The sequence below is a fragment of the Piliocolobus tephrosceles genome, chromosome 12, assembly GCF_002776525.5.
Source record: "Piliocolobus tephrosceles isolate RC106 chromosome 12, ASM277652v3, whole genome shotgun sequence".
Lineage (NCBI taxonomy): Eukaryota > Metazoa > Chordata > Mammalia > Primates > Cercopithecidae > Piliocolobus > Piliocolobus tephrosceles.
In genome coordinates, this window is record NC_045445.1 from 82,349,286 (window position 1) to 82,367,758 (window position 18,473).

General features: G+C 42.5%; 1 protein-coding gene across 3 annotated transcripts in view; it reads right to left on the bottom strand.

Moving 5' to 3' along the window:
* IGBP1 (immunoglobulin binding protein 1) overlaps positions 1-18,473 on the bottom strand; it is a 32,700-nt gene that overhangs the window by 5,798 nt on the left and 8,429 nt on the right. For 2 of the 3 annotated variants that reach the window (XM_023202388.2, XM_023202387.1), the window contains 3 exons: positions 13,436-13,631; positions 11,417-11,496; positions 9,931-10,043 (listed from right to left, as the gene is read on the bottom strand). In XM_023202388.2, the coding sequence (XP_023058156.1) occupies positions 9,931-10,043; positions 11,417-11,496; positions 13,436-13,631 (389 nt within the window). The remainder of the gene's footprint in view (positions 1-9,930; positions 10,044-11,416; positions 11,497-13,435; positions 13,632-18,473) is intronic. The other variant, XM_031936597.1, reaches the window with a different exon arrangement.

Here is an 18,473-nt window from a genome sequence, read left to right on the forward strand (position 1 = left end):
GTCAGTTTTACCATGTATAATGTTCCTTGGCTCACATTTTTTCTCTTTGAGTATCTTAAATACCTGTTATTCCATTTTCTTCTTTCTTCTGGCATAAAGTATAGATCTCAAAAAATCTGAGGGTAATCTAAGTTTCTTTCCTTTATAAATCACTTACTATTTTTACTGAGATGTCTGTGGCTTTTCTTTAAAATTCAGAAATTTTATTAGACCTGTCTTGTTGGTCATTCTGGGTTGTTTCTCAGGTACACGGTGTGATTTTTCTTATCAAGTGACGGTGGTGCTCGAGCCCTCCAGGACTAGGAGCTTAGGCCCTGCGGAGAAGCTGGGCCTGGTTTGGGGGAGCAGTTGTGCCTCTTTGGTGCCTGATCCAACTCAGTGCCTCAGCCCCAGGGAACTGGAGCTTTGGCCCAGGGAAGCAGCTGGGACCCTGGTGCTTTGGCCTGCATAGCACCGGGTCCCTGGACCCCCCAGGGAAACACAGCCTTGGATAATCTGTACACAATGCTCTCTGGGCCAAACAGCCATAGCACCCCCACCTCCCTGGATCTGGACCAGCCCTCCGGGGTCTGAGTCGCTGAGGTGTCCCACCTCCCTGGGGAGCAAAGCCAACATTGCACTGCATCCCACCCACTGGAGCCCAAGCCACAGCTATGCCCCACCATTTCTGGGGCTGTGTTGCCACTGCACCCGGCCTCATAGAGCTTCCAGGGTCCAAAGTCACCACTACACAGTATCTTCTTTCCTGGTGCCTGAATTGCCACTGTGCCCTGCTCCCTGAGGTCTGAGTGTCTGGAACACCCCTCCCTCCCCCAGAGCCATGCCAGTACTATGGCCTGACCCCCAGGAAAGGAATCACAGCTACATCCTTGCCCCTGGGCCCAAGCTACTGGGAAGTGCCTCAGAGTCATAGTCCTTGGCTTGGTGGGAGAGCGGCATCCACCTGTGCCTGAGACTGAACATGCACCCATGTCACCGGTGCTGCAGCAGTTCAAGAAGATACTGGACCCAGGACCAAGTTCCAAGGCACCCTGAGCACCTGTGCCTTGGAATACAGCACTGCTGTGGCTGCCTGTGGGTTGCGCCACATCCAGCACCAACAGAGATTCCCCCCCACTCAACTTTTTTAATCCCAAGAAACTTTCCTTAATAGTAACTTTTAGCATTTATCCTTTTTCCTTGCTTTGGCTTTCTTCTTCAGATAATTCTATTATCTATATGCCAGGTCTCCTTTACTATCTTTAGTATATGTCACTTTTCCTCAAACCCTGTTTATCTTTTTTCATTTTAAAATTTTCCTTCCTTTTACCATAGTAAGGCATTTTCTGTTGCATTCACTCATTCTTGTTTCCTTCTACTTTAGTCTGTATTTCTGAAATGATTCATGTTCCCCAAGTTGTCATATTTCTGAGTTTTTCTAATCCTGCTTTATATTGTCCTTCCATGTCCTATGTTATTTTCCGAATATCTTCCAACTCTTTTTTGAATACCATGTTTCAGATTTGTTCTGTTTTTTTTTTTTTTTTGAGCGTGTCTTTCTGTAGTGTTTCCAATTCTTTTCTAATAATTTTGTGTAGGGTTTGACTTTGATAATTTTCTGTTCCCTTTTTCTCAGCTTTGTGCTATATTTCACAATCCATAAAATCTACCCACCTAAAAGTATACAGTTCAGTTTTTTTTTTTTTTTTTTTTTTTGTTGTTTTTCTTTGAGACAAAGTCTTGCTCTGTTGCCAGGCTGGAGTGCAGTGGCGCAATCTCGACTCACGGCAACCTCTGCCTCCCGGGTTCGGGCCGATTCTCCTGCCTCAGCCTCCCGAGTAGCTGGGACTACAGGCACGCACCACCGTGACCGGCTAATTTTTTTCTTCTTCTTCTTCTTTTTTTTTTTGTATTTTTAGTAGAGACGGGGTTTCACCATCTTGGCCAGGCTGGTCTCAAACTCCTGACCTTGTGATCCGCCTCCCAAAGTGCTGGGATTACAGGTATGAGCCAACCCACCCAGCCCAGTTCAGTGTTTTATATTCAGAATTGTGCAACCATCACCACAGCCTGTTGTTCATTTTTACGTGAAATGTTTTCCTAAACTTGCAGAAAGAAGCACGGTTCAGAGTAGCTTTTCTAACTTCACAGAGGCTCCCTTTCTGCTGTTTTTATGTGCATTAAAGAAATATGATTACTTGCTTGATTGGAGTTCCTGGTTCTGGTCCTCTCTCCTAATTTCATCTGGACCTTTTCTTTTTCTATTCCTGTCCTGCTTAATTCCAATTCTACTCTCAGCAATTTGTCCTCAGTGTGAGTCCCTGTCCTGGAAGGGAGACCTGGTGGATCAACTTCAAGAGTTCATTAAGGACTAGACTACTCTATCCCTTTCAGACTTTCTGACTATTGGGCCCTCATACTCGTCCCTCCTAGTTTCAACTGCCGTTCTTAAATGGGACTGCCATTCTTTCCAGGGAATATGCTGTTTTGGAATTCTGTTTGTCAAGTTTTTCAGATGGCCTGTCAACTCCGGTTTTCTCCTGCACAGATGCCAATAACTGCTGGATCTTGTGGCTACGGGTAATTTGCCCTGACTTGTTTTTATTGTGACGTTCATGGGGATACACTGCCACCTATTTTCATTATAAATATTGTCCATGGGTATTTTTTCATATTCACTGAAGCATAACATACATGTAGAAAAGTATACTAATATTTGTATAGCTCAGTGAACTCTCACATATTGAACACATCCGTGTAATCAGTACCCAGATCAAGATACAAAATATTTCTAACTCCTCAGAAGACCCTGTAGGTCCAGTTCCATTCATGATCCCCAACTAAGGGTGAACACTTACTAACTTTCAACCAGCACACACAAGTATTACCTGTTTGTTGAAGTTTGTATGAATGGAATCATACAGTATATACTCTTTTGCATGTGGCTTTTTTCACTCATAATTAGGTTTATAAGATTCAGCTATATTTGTCACAGCTAACAAACTATAGTTTAACCGTACTGCTACATAGTTTTCCATTGTGGGAATATACCAAAATTTATTTCTTCATTCTATTATTTATGGGCATTTGAGTGGTGTATTCACTGTGGACTATTACAAATAATGCTGCCATGTTCAATCTTGCACAGGTCTTTTGTGGACATATGGTCTCACTCCTCTTAGGTATATACTGAGGAGGGAGACTGCCAGGTCATGGGAGTATACACATGTCCAATTTTTGTGCATTACTACCATGACCACGACCACCCCTAGCTTCCCTGCCTTTATTTCCTTTCATCTATTTACTTTGGGCTTGCTTTGTTCCCTAGGCCCGACCCCCACCCTTGTTAAGGTAAAACCTTAGGTAATTGATTTTATCTTCCTTTTTTCTAACAAGTGTTGAAAGTTACACGTATTTCCATCTCAGAATTGCTCGAGTTGTAGCCCATAAATTCTGATGCTGTACTTTCACTGTAATTCTGTTCAAAGTATTCTCTTTATTTCTAAATGGGCAAACATATATTTATGGTGTACAGCATGTTTTGAAGTACATATTATGGGATAGTTTAGCTAATTAAAAGATGCAGCATCTCACACATTGTTATTTTTGCAGTAAGAACACTTAACATCTACTCTGTATTTTATTTTTATTTTATTTTATTTTTTGAGATGGAGTTTTGCTCTGTTGCCCAGGCTGGAGTGCAACGGCGTGATCTTGACTCACTGCAACCTCTGCCTCCTAGACTCAACCCATTCTCCTGCCTCAGCCTCCCAAATAGCTGGGATTACAGCCGCCACCACGCTCGGCTAAGTTTTGTATTTTTAGTAGAGACAAAGTTTTACCATCTTGGCCAGGTTAGTCTTGAACTCCTAATCTCAGGTGATCCACCTGCCTCGGCCTCCCAAAGTGCTAGGATTACAGGCGTGAGCCACCACACCCAGCCATTAACGATAGTCACCATGCTGTATAACAGATCTCTTGAACTTATTCCCAGTTAGAAGTATTTTCTAATTTTCTTTCTAATTTCCTCTTGGACCTATAGGTTATTTAGAAGTGTATTGTTTAATTTTCAAATATTTGAGAATTTTCTAGGTGTGTTATTGATTTCTAATTTAATTCCATTGTGGTCTGAGGACATACTCAGTGTGATTTCAATTTTTAAAAATTTACTGAGACTTATTTCATAGACTGGTATATGATCCACCTTGGTGAATGTTCCATGGGTATCTGAAAAGAAGGTGAAGGCATACCTCGTTTTATTGTGCTTCACTCTACTGTGCTCTGCAGAGCCTTTTTTTTAAAAAAATTTTTAAATATTTTTATTTTTTTTACAAATTGAAGGTTTGTGGCAACCCTGCAGCGAGCAAGTCTATTGGTGCCCTTTTTCTAAGAGCATTTGCTCAGTTCGTGTCACTGTGTCACATTTTGGTAATTCTCAGTTTCTCAAACTTTTTCCTTATTGGTTATGGTGATCTGTGGTCTTTAGTATTACCAGTGTAATTGTTTTGGGGCACCACAAACCATGCCCACAGAAGACAGAGAACTTAATGGGTAAATGTGTATGTACTGACTGCTCCACTGACTGGCTGTCCCAACCCTGCCTCAGGCCTCTCTGTTCCTGGAGATGCAATATTGAAATTGGGCCAATGAATAACCCTACAGTGGCCTATAAGTATTCAAGTAAATAATTTGAAAATTATTAGGCACAAATGCATTTATGACTTCTGTGTCTCCCTGATAAATTGCCACTTTATCAGTAGGAAATGCCCTTTTAAAATATCTGATAATACATTTTCGTCTTGAAATCTACTTTATCTGATATTACTATAGCTACTGCAGCTTTCTTATGCTTCCTGTTAGCATGGTACAGGTTGAGTATCCCTTATCTGAAACGCATGGGACCAGAAGTATTTCAGATTTGGTTTTTATTTTAGAATATCTGCATCATATGCTTACTGGTTGGGCATCCCAAATCTGAAAATCTAAAATTGCTCCAGCGAGCATTTCCTTTAAGCATCACATTAGCTTTAAGAAGTTTCGGATTTTGGAGCATTTCAGGTTTTTCATTTTTCATTTTCAGATTTAGGATGCTCAACCTATATATCTTTTTTTTTTTTTTGAGATAGAGTCTCACTCTGTCACCCAAGCTGGAGTGCAGTGGTGTGATCTCGGCTCACTGCAACCTCAGTGATTCAAGTGATTCTCCTGCCTCAGCTTCCTGAGTAGCTGGGATTATAGGCGCGCACCACCACACCCGGCTAATTTTTGTATTTTTAGTAGAGACGGGGTTCCACCATGTTGGTCAGGCTGGTCTTGAACTTCTGACCTTGTGATCCAAATGCCTTGGCCTCCCAAAGTGCTGGGATTACAGGCGTGAGCCACCTATGTAACTTTTTTGTTCTTTTTATTTGTAACCAATCTGTGTCTTCATATTTAAAATGTATCTCTTATAGACGGCATGTAGCTAGACCCGATAATCGATCCCTGACTTCTAATTTGAAGGTTTATTCCATTTACATTTGAGGTGCTCTGGATTTGGCCATTCTATCAGGTGTATAGTGGTATCTCAGTGTGGTTTAATTTTCATTGCCCTAATGCCATGATGTAGAGCATCTTCTCACATGCTTATCTGTGATCTGTGTATTTTCTTTGGTGAGGTATCGGTTAAGGTTTTTGGCCCACTTCTTAATCAGGCTGCTCCCTTTTTTTGAGACAGGGTCTTGCTTTGTCACCCAGGCTGGAGTGCAGTGGTGCGATGATAGCTCACTGCAGCCTCGACCTCACAGGCTCAAGTAATCCTCCCACCTCAGCCTCCTAAGTATCTGGGACTACAGGCATGAACCATCATGCTTGGCTAGTTTTTTAAAACTTTTTGTTTTCCTTTTTTTTTTGTGGAGAGGGGGTCTTACCATGTTGCTCAAGTTGATCTTGAACTCCTGGGCTCAAGGGATCCTCCCACTTTGGCCACCTAAAGTATTGGGATTACAGGTGTGAGCCACCACACCTGGCCTAAAACTGCTCCTTTTCTTGTTGTTGGGTTTTAAGAGTTCTTTGTATATTTTGGGTAAAATATACAAAGTCCTTCATCAGATATGTCTTTTGCAAGTATCTTCTCCCAGGTTGTGGCTTGTTTTCTCATTCTCTTGATAAATTATTTTTTAAGTGGTTGCTCTAGGAAATACAATGTTCATCTTTAACTTTCCAGCCTACTTAGAGTTAAAATGATGTGATGGGGGGCCTCAAGGATGGTGCCCAACAATCCCAGCCTCTTAGTATTCATGCTCTTATGGAGTCCCCTCTCATACTGTTTATCAGGGTTGGTCTATATGACCAATAGAATAGGCAGAAATCATATTCCAACATTAGATTATAAAAGATGTTGAGCCTTTTGATTTGGGTCATTCTCAGATCATTCACTTTGGGGAACGAAAGCTGTTATGTTGTGAGCAATGTTCTGTGAGCCTCCTGCCCTCAGCTACATTGATGAGCTTGGCAGCGAATTCTCTAGTCCCATCCAAGCTTCCAGAAGACTGCAGCCCCAGCTGACAGCTTGACTGCAACCTCATGAATGTTTCTGAGCTAGGACCACCCAGTTGCTTCTGAATTCCTCACCCTCAGAAACTATGTGATACAATAAACGCTGATTATTTTAAGCTGCTAAGTTTTAGAGTAATTTGTATACACGTATCAGTTCACATAAAACAGAAGAATCTCACAAACAAAATAGTTCCATTTACCCTGTCCTTTTTGCGATGGCTGTCATGTATACTACATCTCATACATTATAAACCTCACAAGACAGTACTGTAATTTTTGCTTTGAGAAGTCACGTATAGTTTTTTAACACTGGGTTGAGGGAGATAGTCCTTTGTATTTACCCACATAATTACCATTTCTGAGGCTCTTCACTACTTGAATATTTACATTTCTATCTGAATAGATACCATTCCTCTCAGCCTGAGGAATTTTCTTCAGCATTTCTCTAATGTCAATTTTCTGGTGAAGAATTCTTGTAGCTCTCATTTATCTGAAAATGCCTTAATTTCATCTTCATTTTATGGATATTTTTCACTGGGTATAAAATTATACATTGACAAGTTCCTCCCCCCACCACTTTGAAGATGTTCCACCATCTCCGGCTCCCACGGTTTTTAATGGAAATTCAGCAATAATTTATATCCTTGTTCTCCTATTTGTAATGTGTACTTTATCTTTGGATGATTTCAAAATTTCCTCTTTCTCTCTGGTGTTCTGCAGTTTGACTATAATGTGCCTATGTGTGATTTTCTTTGTATTTAAACTGCTTGGGGTTTGCTGACATTTCTGAATCTTGGGAAATCTTTAGCCATCATTTCTTCAAGTTTTTCTGTTCCCTTCTTTCTCCTCTCATACTGGCATTCCAATTGCACATACATGAGACCTTTGTACATAATTCCGCAGGCTACTGACATACTGCTTACTTTTACCCATTCTTTTTTTTCAGATTGGATAATTTCTATTGATCTTCAAGTTAACTGACACGCTCTTCTGTCAGCAACAATCTGGTATTAAGCTGATCCAGTGACTTTACATTTTCAGATATTGTATTTTTCCATTCCAGAATTATGTGTATAATTTCTATTTCTCTGCTGAGATTTCTTATCTCTTCATTAATTACAAACATCTTTTGCTCTCTGCCCTTGAGGATAAAAATAATAGCTGTTTTAAAGTCCCTGTCCGCTAATTCCAACATGTGAGTTATCCTGGGGTTGGTATCCATTGATTGCCTTTCCTTCTGAGTTATGAGTCACATTTTCCTGTTTGTTTTTTTCATGTCTAATAGCTTAGAATTGAATTCTGGACGTGATAAATGATATATTGTAGAGATTCTGAATTGTTTCATTCCTCTAAAGAGTACTGATTTTTCATTTTAGCAGGCAATTAACTTGTCTAAAACCAAAATGCCTCAAAATTCTACCTCCCTTGCATTGGGCAACAGCTGAATTCTCCATTCAGTTACAGTTATTTTAGCCTTAGTTGAGGTGCTTAGAGTCCATTCTGTGCATGCATAGTCAGCCAGAGATTTCAGTAGGGTCTATATACAGAAAAAGGGCGTCTTCTCTGTGGTTCTCTCTTTTCTGGGATATCTTCCTTCATTTTCCAGTTGCTAGTCACCGTGATCTCAGTTCTCTCATTCCTCAAACAGTACTACTGCAAGTTCCTAACCAAGTTTGAGTTACCCCACATCATAGTAACTGCAGTTTGCCCCCAGGTGAAAAGCTAATCCTTTCAAATTACCACTCTTCTCTTTTTGGTGCTATAGTAGAAACAGAACTGAATCTGGGAATTTGAAGGTCTGATTTTAAATCCTAGTCAGGCCACTTTAAGTCAGTTCTCAGTGACTACTTCCTCATTTTATTTATTTGAGACAGGGTCTCACTCTGTCACCCAGGCTCGAGTACAGTGGCATGATCTTGGCTCACTACAACCTCTGTCTCCTGGGCTCATGTGATCCTCCCACCTCAGCCACCCGAGCAGATGGGACTACAGATACATGCCACTACGCTCGGTTGGTTTTTGTATTTTTGGTAGAGATGGGGTTTCGCCATATTGCTCAGGCTGGTCTTGAACTCCTGAGCTCAAGCAATCCGCCTGCCTCAGCCTCCCAAAGTGTTGGGACTAAAGGTGTGAGCCACTGCGCCCAGCGCATCTTATTTATTTTTACTTTTTTCTTTTTGTTTTCACCTATTTGTCCCAGAGCACTTTCTCATCTTAAAATGAGAAGAAGAATGTCTGCTTCATGAAGTTGTTAAGAGGATCAAATGAAGCTAAGTGTGGTGACTGATGCCTATAATCCCAGTGCTTTGGGAGGCTGAGGCAGGAGGATTGCCTGAGCCCAGGAGTTTGAGACTAGCCTGGAAAACACAGTGAGACCCTGTCTCTATTTTTCCTTTTTAAAAAAGGATCAAATGGGGTAATATATGAGATAAGGAAACTGAAGCTCAGAGGGACTAGGATATTCCATCTATTAAGTGACAGGAGGGCCAGACACGGTGGCTCATGCCTGTAATCCCAGCACTTTGGGAGGCCGAGGCGGGTAGATCACCTGAGGTTAGGAGATCGAGACCAGCCTGACAACATGGTGAGACCCCATCTCTACTAAAAATACAAAACGTAGCCAGGCATGGTGGCAGGTGCCTGTAATCCCAGCTACTCGAGAGGCTGAGGCAGGAGAATTGCTTGAACCCAGGAGGCGGAGGTTGCAGTGAGCCAAGATCGCGCCATTGCAGTCCAGCCTGGGGGACAAGAGTGAGACTTCATCTCAAAAAAAAGTGACAGGAGTCGGACTGTTCATCCCAGGTCTGTCCATACTTTTTCTGTCATACCCTATTGCTTCCACCTTTTTGATGGCCACCCTCTCCATCTTGCCCTTCCAAAGACAATTCCAAGTACCCACTATGACCCAATTACCAAGTTGGGCACTAAAGGTACAGTAAGCCAAAGTCCCTGCCCTCAAGGAGTTCCAAGTATCATTTCCTCCTTGTAAGTGCTGACTCTCCTTCAGCTTACACCTGCTTTTGGTGACCTTCCAGTACCTTCAGGTAGTTGTTTTTAAAAATATTTTGTTCAGTTTGTAATTGTTATCCTGTATGAAGGGCTGGCCTGATACAACCTACTCTGCCATTACCAGATGTGGAACTGCTATCCATAGACTGAGTTTTCTACACAGCTTGCTCTGTTTTTATGTCATGACATTTAGAGAGTTTTACAAACTATGCTACCACTGTCCCCATCCTCTCATAATCATTTGCTATTTAATAATAAACATAATACTGCCTAGAATCTTTCTATTACTCAGAATCTTTGTCCCCACTATTTCTGCTCCTAAAGGGCAACTACACTTGGTGAGAACTTAATTGCCAGGGAGTAAAAGACCAGTGGTACAACTATTTCCCTTCTACCCCGTCATACCTGGTGTTGCCTTGGCTATTCCCTGATCCGGTAATGCTCCATATTTCCGATGTTGCTCATACCAGTCACTCACCGTCATAGTTGCCAGACTTGGATAACCAGCTCCAAATACTCTGCAAAAATTACACTGCATTTAGAAAACAAACAAACAAAAAAATACTACTAAAAAGTCTCTTTAACAACAAAGTCTGTGTGTGTTTCAGCCTTGTTCCCTGCCCAGTCAACTTCTGAGGAGTTGTGCAAACTCACGGGAGGATATGTAAAAAGAGGCATCCAGAAAGGGGCATTAAAGTCCAGAGCTTTCATGAGAAGATAAATAGCCCAGGATCATCTCCCATTAAGCAATCCCAGAGGCCAATGCTCTACAAAGCAGTGAAGACACCGTGGAATGGGTATTCACAGTTGGTGACTCTGAAAGGTACAGAAAACAAGGAGACTCTCATGCCACCCTAGGGAAAAGTATCTCAAGAACTCAGAATTAAATCATAGGGAGGCAAATATGTCCTTTTGAGAATTGTAGCTGAAGGCAGGAAGAGTGCGAATAATGTTAAAAACAAAAAACAAAACAAAAAAAAAACCTTTAAAGTATACAATTCTCCGTTCAATTATTTTCCTTTTTTCTGTTTTATTTGTTTGTTTACATGTGCGCCTTGTTTTTTTTTTTTAGATGGAGTCTCACTCTGTCGACCAGGCTGGAGTGTAGTGGGGTGATCTCAGCTCACTGCAGCCTCCACCTCCTGGGTTCATGCGATTCTCCTGCCTCAGCCTCCTGAGTAGCTGGGATTACAGGTGCCCGCCAACATGCCTGGCTCATTTTTCTATTTTTAGTAGAGACGGGGCTTTGCCATGTTGGCCAGGCTGGTCTTGAACTCCTGACCTCAGGTGACCCACCTGCCTCGGCCTCCCAAAGGGCTGGGATTACAGGCATGAGCCACCGTGCCTGGCCCATGTGTACCTATTTTTAAGCTTGAGTTTGTGATGGAAGTGTCTGAGGAAGACAGACATGGTGAAAGTTTCAGGAGAGATAACGTCCCTTTAATAAAAGAACAACTTCCATAGGTGAGATCATGACTTTTCTTTTCTTTTCTTTTTTTTGAGACGGCGTTTCACTCTTGTTGCCTAGGCTGGAGGGCAGTGGTGTGATCTCGGCTCACTGCAACCTCTGCCTCCCAGGTTCAATCGACTCTCCTGCCTCGGCCTCCCTAGTAGCTGAGATTACAGGCATATGCCACCACGCCCAGCTAATTTTGTATTTTTAGTAGAGACGGGGTTTCTCCATGTTGGTCAGGCTGGTTTCGAACTCCCGACCTCAGGTGATCCACCCACCTCGGCCTCCTAAAGTGCTAGGATTACAGGCGTGAGACACTGTGCCCGGCCGAGATCATGACTTTTCAACACCACTCAGTCTGTGGGTCACTCATGAATTGCCACATTGAATCATAAAAGCAGAGGGCTGCAAAGCAAACCCCTTTCTAGTACTACCTACTTGGCTTGGGCCGTGTTCCGAGTGAGAATAAAGGGTTTCACTGGAGGCCTCTCTTGGCGAGATGAGTTAGAAGTTGATGCCTAAAAAGGAAATTAATTATGAGAGGTGAAATTGCCATTTTATCCAACCTACCATATGGGCTCTCAAGTCTTCAGGTGCTTGAAAAGCTCTGGATTCAAAATTCACTTTCTATTTATCAGTCTCTAAGATATAGTAGCAGAACACTAATGGTGGAGGTTCCTTAGCTCTCCTGAGGGGGCCTGAGTACCTTGCAAAAAAGACAGAAAGTTCTCCCAGAAATCATGTCACTAGAAGTAAAAAAAAAAATTACTTGGCTTTAAAATACCCTGTCCAAAGAAGAAGATTCCAAAGTCCTCTTCCATGTTCCATCTAAATCCCTTGAGGTGAACTTGAAGCCCCTTTCCTCAGCCTGGCCTTCAGTTAAAAAGTTGAATCACTACAACCCTTCTTCTAAAACCTCTTCCAATGTAATTATGCACTTAACTGTCAAGAACTTCTACGGAACTTTAGCAGTCAATATTCCTAAATGAAAGGGGCAAGGAATAGTTAGTAGTTTCCATATAGAGGTATATAGAAAATTTCAAGGAACCTTGGCTTTCTAGGGGCATGCTGAAACAAAGGATGGTTAAAGAAAAGGTGCTCACTTAGTTCTAGCTCGATCACTTTCAGAACCAATTCCAATACCACATGAGAGGACATTAAAACAACACAACAATTACAACAAACAAATGAACAAGAAAAAACAAAAAACCCACACACAAAGAAAGGGACAGTACAGGACCCAGAAAAGTCCAGCCTCAAAATGCTTGAAAAGCACTCATCTAGACATGCTCAAGGGGCCTTATGACCTTAGAATACTAATTGTTCATTCTTTGATCTCTTAACATGAAGAACTAGGTTGATGTTATCCCGAGGCAAGAGCTCCTGGGCTAATTAGTACGAATCAAATTAGGAAGAGGTTTCTCTGAGGACTTAAATAAATGGCTGTGACTTGCTGATAAATTCAACCCAATTCATGTTGTGTCCTGAACCAAAGAACAAGTGGCAGCAGAGCCTATTCTTTTGAAGCGGCAGCTCCAAAACAGGGTTATGATGTTCAAAGACAGCCAAAGCTGTTATGCCAGGTTTCTTTACCAGTTTACTGGACACTCCGTGCATGCAAATGTCCTTGCTGTGCCTCCTACATGGGTAATCTAAAGGTGTGAGAGTGCATCATTGTGGCAAGCTTAAATTCTAATTCCTCCTCCAACCTAAGCATATCCCCCTGGTCTTTTGTTTCAGATTCTTCCTACTCTTTTCTCCCTCTCCTCCAGTTCTACCTTTCTTCTCCATTCCCATCCTCTTTCTCTCTTCCCCTTTATTATAGTCAGCACAATTTTTTTTTTTTTTTTTTTAGATTGAGTCTCCTTTTTTCCCCCCGGCTGGAGTGCAGTGGCATGATCTCAGCTCACCACAACCTCTGCCTCCCAGGTTCAAGCGATTCTCCTGCCTCAGCCTCCTGAGTAACTGGAATCACAGACATGCACCACCACACCTGGCTAATTTTTGTATTTTTAGTAGAGAGGGGGTTTTGCCATATTGGCCAGGCTGGTCTCAAACTCCAGGCCTCAAGTGATCTGCCCGCCTTGGCATTCCAAAGTGCTGGGATTATAGGCATGAGCCACCATAGTGGCCAGTTAGCACAGATTTTAAAAGGTTTAACTCCCTATGCCTTCCTTCAGCAGCCACAGCTTTCCACAACCAAAACCAATTTTTATTTCAGAGACTCTTCTGTCCCCCATGGTATACCACAACATTACAAATGACTATAAGTGTGTTACAGATTAAAAAGCACTGGGGACCACATTAAATTAAAGAAAAGGTTACTCTAGTGACCCTTTGGCCTTTCTATACTCATCTTGATAAAAACGTGATTTTATGGAGACTTAACAGGATCTTAATTTGATCTCCTGTAAAATACTCAAATCTCTGGCAGTAGCTTTCTTTGGCCAGGCTTACCTCTCTTGAGGAGTCTCTTTCTCTCAGGATCTTTATTTCCTGGTCAATGCTCTCAATCTCTTCTAAGCTGATATCAATCCACCTCTGAAGGTGAAGATGATAATATTCACGAACACGCTCATCATCTGCTTGACCACTTTCCACAGCAGATTTCATTGCAGACAACCTATGCTCCAACTCCTTCTTCTGCTTGTATCTGTTCCACAGAAAAGCATTACCCATGAACTTACAAATAAAGAGGTATTCCTTCAAAAGAAGGCCTCAGTAAGATTTCATCTTTGCAAATGACAGCGTAGTAAGTAAGCATGCCAATTTCCACCTTGGCAGGAATACAGATTCTATACCCCAGAGTTTGCCACCAGGCAGTTCCCTCAGACGACAAGGACCGAGCAGGGGCTGAGGAGTACATTCTGAAGCCAGAAAAATACAGAAGTAACCGGATCTCAGCAAGTCTTTTAGGGACGATGAGTACCTTAGTCATTTGATTATACTGACCTTTACTAGGGTGGGTGCTTAGAATCGCAACATAGTGCTTCCTATGATGCTTCCATTTTGGGAATTACACCTTCAAAGAATCGTAGAATCTTAGAGGTCATTTACCTTCCACTGATGCAGGAATGCCTTGTGAAACAGCCTAAAAAATGGTCAACTCTTTTTTTCTTCTGGGCAAAATGTTCCCAGCTCTTCTGGCTTATCTTTATATCATCTGAAGACTCATAAGCACCCTGGCTACCTTTCTTTTTCAGGATGCATTCTAGTATGTCATCCGACAAATATCTACTGAGTACCTATTGTGTGACAGGCACCATTCTCAGTGCTGGAGACACAGCAGTGTATAAAAGAAAAGTCCTTGGTCCCATGAAGCATTCATTCTAGTGGGAGTAGACAAAAAGAAATAGATGAGTTAGGTTGTGATAAGTGCTATGGAAGAGCAAAAAGTAAGGTCAAGTGCATACGGTGATGGTGGAAAAGTAGTGGTGCTATTATATACAAGGTAGTCAGAAGAGACCTCTCTGAAAAGGTGACCGTGAACAAAGACTTCAGGAAAGTAACTATGCCAATATCTGGAAGACTATGCTAAGGAAGACAAGCAAATACAAGGGCCATGAGGTAGGAAGTGTGCCTGGCCTGACACGGCTGAGAAATATCAAGGTGGCCAGTGTGGCTGAGGTCAAGAAGAGTGATAGAAAATGAAGTCAGACATAGCCAGGGCCATAATGTGTAGAACCTGGTAGGTCGCAATAACCAAAATATCAAATATCATGATATTTTGAATGGGAAAGCCACTGGAGGCTTTTGAATACATGACATGAATACAGTGACATTAAAAGACTTTTTAAAATATGGGCCACTCTGGCTGTTGTGTGGAGTATAGGCTGTGGGAGCTATGAGGCAGGGATATAAGCAGGGAAAGCAATTAAGAGGATACTGCCACAATCCAAGTGAGAGATGGTGACCTGAAACAGGAAGGTAGTGATAGAGATAGTGGGATGTGGGTATATTTAAAATATAAAATAGATAGGATATGTTGATTTATTGGATGTAAGAGCCTGAAGGAAAGAGAGAAGTCAAGGAAAAACATCAAGATTTCCAAGAGATATATCTTGAAATATCTCTGCTTGAAATCCCACTTTAGACTCTCCAGAATCAGATGTTGCTCTGTAGGTCTTCACCCAAATCAGGGTGTCTTAAGCTGAAGTCCACAGAGAGTTCAGTGTGGTGGGGGTGGTCCTTGAACTCCCTCAAATTTTATACAGAACTCTACCTATATGCTTTCTCTTTTTTTGGCTGAGAAATTTTTATAGATTTTATCACATGATCAAAGGGGCAAGGGGTCCATGACCCATGAAAAGTCAAGAACCGGCCGGGCACAGTGGCTCAGCTCTGTAATCCCAGGACTCTGGGAGGCTGGGGGGGGGGTGCATCATGAGGTCAGGAGATCGAGGCCACCCTGGCCAACATGGTGAAACCCCATCTCTACTAAAAATACAAAAAGTAGCTGGGCGTGGTGGCGTGCGCCTGTAATTCCAGCTACTTGGGAGGCTGAGGCAGGAAAACCGCTTGAACCAGGGAGTGGGAGGTTGCAGTGAGCCGAGATCGTGTCACGGCACTCCAGCCTGACGCCAGAGTGAGACTTCATCTCAAAAAAAAAAAAAAAAGGAAAAAAAAAGTCAAGAACCACTGTTCTGAAAAGGCTATTTAAAAAATTTTTAGACTCTTCTGTTCCTTTTACTTAACAATTGGATATTTACTATAATGTTACAAATAACTGACACATCATCATCCTAGGAAGCTTTTTGAGTAAAACACTACAAAGAAATACAATTCCTAGTTCATGAATGCTATCAGAGATACTACTTGAGAATGTTTAACTCCAGTCTCACTCCTATCCCCAACTCTCTTTCCTGGATGTACCTGTCACAGGAAAAAAATAACATATGAGGACCTTAGGATGATATAATTCAGGGTAAATTCGGGGTTAGTCTAGTAGTCCTCTGAATAAAGTTCTTTTGTTTCTTTTCCCATTCTCTGCATGCTTAAGGCCTAACTACTGTACTCTGCTCCTTCCTTTTCTTTTATTTCCTAGCTTCTATGAGGTTGCTCATCACCTTTTTTTGTTTTTTGAGACAGAGTCTTGCTCTGTCACCCAGGCTGGAGTGCATTGGCGCAATTTTGGCTCACTGCAACCTCCACCTCCCGGGTTCAAGTGATTCTCCTGCCTCAGCCTCCCAAGTAGCTGGGATTATAGGTGTGCACCACCACACCCAGCTAATTTTTGTATTTTTACTAGAGATGGGATTTTGCCATGTTGGCCAGGCTGGTCTCAAACTCCTGATGTCAGGTCATCTGCCTGCCTCAGCCTCTCAAAGTGTATTCCAGGTGTGAGCCACCACACCCAGCCTGCTCGTCATCTTTTAAACTTCTAACTCAACACTTGTTCATTTGGGCCAGTGTTTTTTAAACCATTTTGTCTTAGTAAAAGAACCTTTTCTTCTAATGAGAGATGCCATGGAACTCCCATAAGTAATAAACAAGTAAAATTTACCTTGGTTAAATCAGGAGGGCTGCCAACACTCTCCCCCACCCTGAGGCACTGCAGTGAAATTTTGGGGCTCCAAGGACCAGATGGAAAACCAGTCTTAGACCTTCATCACTGTTAAGATTCCCCATGGTGGGCCATTACATGGAAATACTCCCTATTGCCCTACAATCCACTATCCTTGTAACACTTCTAACCCTGGGCAACTTCCATTCCCTTTCTCTGTTCCCAAGCTGTTGAAGAGAGTTAAGGAATTAGAAACTTGTATCAAATGGTTCAACTACAAACCATTATTGTCAAACTTTGCCTGAGTGGTCACCCTTGCTCAGCCATCCTTTTGTTCATCTTTTGTGAAGACTATTATCACCATCACACTCACCAGATGGCCAGCCAATGTAGAATTCAATTTCCCTCTTCACCATAAAATCTCTAACTGGCCGGGCGCGGTGGCTCACACCTGTAATCCCAGCACTTTGGGAGGCTGAGGCAGGCGGATCTCCTGAGGTCAGGAGTTTGAGACCGGCCTGACCAACATGGAAAAACCCCGTCTCTACCAAAAGTACAAAATTAACTGGGCAGGGAGGTACACGCCTGTAATCCCAGCTACTCGGGAGGCTGAGGCAGAATTGCTTGAACCTGGGAGGTGGAGGTTGCAGTGAGCTGAGATCATGCCATTGCACTCCAGCCTGGGCAACAGAGCAAAACTCTGTCTCAAAAAAAAAAAAAAAAAAAAGAAAAAAAAATTATAACTTCTCTCTTCCTCTTTTACTCTTGTCTTTAAGGAGCTGATTCTGTCTCTACCAAGGCATTTCCAAGGTAATGTCTTTTTTTTGTTTGTTTGTTTTGCTTTGGTCCCGCTTGGTTGTCCAGGCTGGAGTGCAGTGGTGTGATGACAGCTCATTTTGACCTCGAGCTCCTGGGCTCAAGTGATCCTCTCACCTCAGCCTCCCGAGTAGCTAAGACAGGTGCACACCACCATGCCCAGCTAATTTTTAAATTTTTAGAGTGAGACAGGGTCTCACTACATTGCCCAGGCTGATCTCGAACTCCTGCCTCAAATGATCCTCCTGCCTCAGCCTCCCAAAGTGCTGCAATTAAAGGCACAAGCCACTATGCCCGATCAAAGGTAATGTCTTTACCACTCCACTTTTGTTATCAATCTAGTACCCCACACACATTCTTCCAGGCCTCACTCTATTTATTGATCATCCTCCTTGTTGTTAGCAGCTAGTTTTCACTCTACTGGCGCCTTTCCCCTGTCTTAGAAACACTTTCCCTCAACTCATTTTTCTACCCTTTTAAATGATCGCTCTTCTCTTTATTTTTGAGACAGGGTCTCTACTCTGTCACCCAGGCTGGAGTACAGTGCTGTGATCACAGCTTACTGCAGCCTCAATCTCTTGGGCTCAAGTCATCCTCTAACCTCAGCCTCCTGAGTGGCTGGGACTACAGGCGTGTACCACCACCCAGCTAATTTTTGTATTTCTTGTAGAGACAGGGTTTTGCCATGTTGCCCAGGCTGGTCTTCAACTCCTAGACTCAAACAATCTGCCCGCCTTGGCCTCCCAAAGTGTTGGGATTACAGGAATGAGCCACCACACCTGGCCTACTCTTCTCTTTTCTATGCTACAGTGGGAATGTTACTGAACTGGGAATTTGAACACCTGAGTTTAAATCCTAACCTAGCCACTTACTAGCTATGTAACTTTGGGCAATTCAATTCTCGGAGTGCTGGCGCCCCCCTGCTTTTTTTAATCTCTAAAATGGGGACAAGAATGTCTATTTCATGGGGTTGTTACAAGGATCAAATGGAAAAACACAAATCAAAGTGCTTTGTAAGCAGCAATACACTGTTAGCTGATAAAGAAATTGAGGCTGGGGGGGTTGCTAAATGATGTCACATCTATTAAGTGGTAGAAATTGGATTAGTTACCCCAGGTCTGACTCCTAAGTCTAGGCTTTTTCTGCTACGGCATTTTGCTTCCATCTTTTTATGAC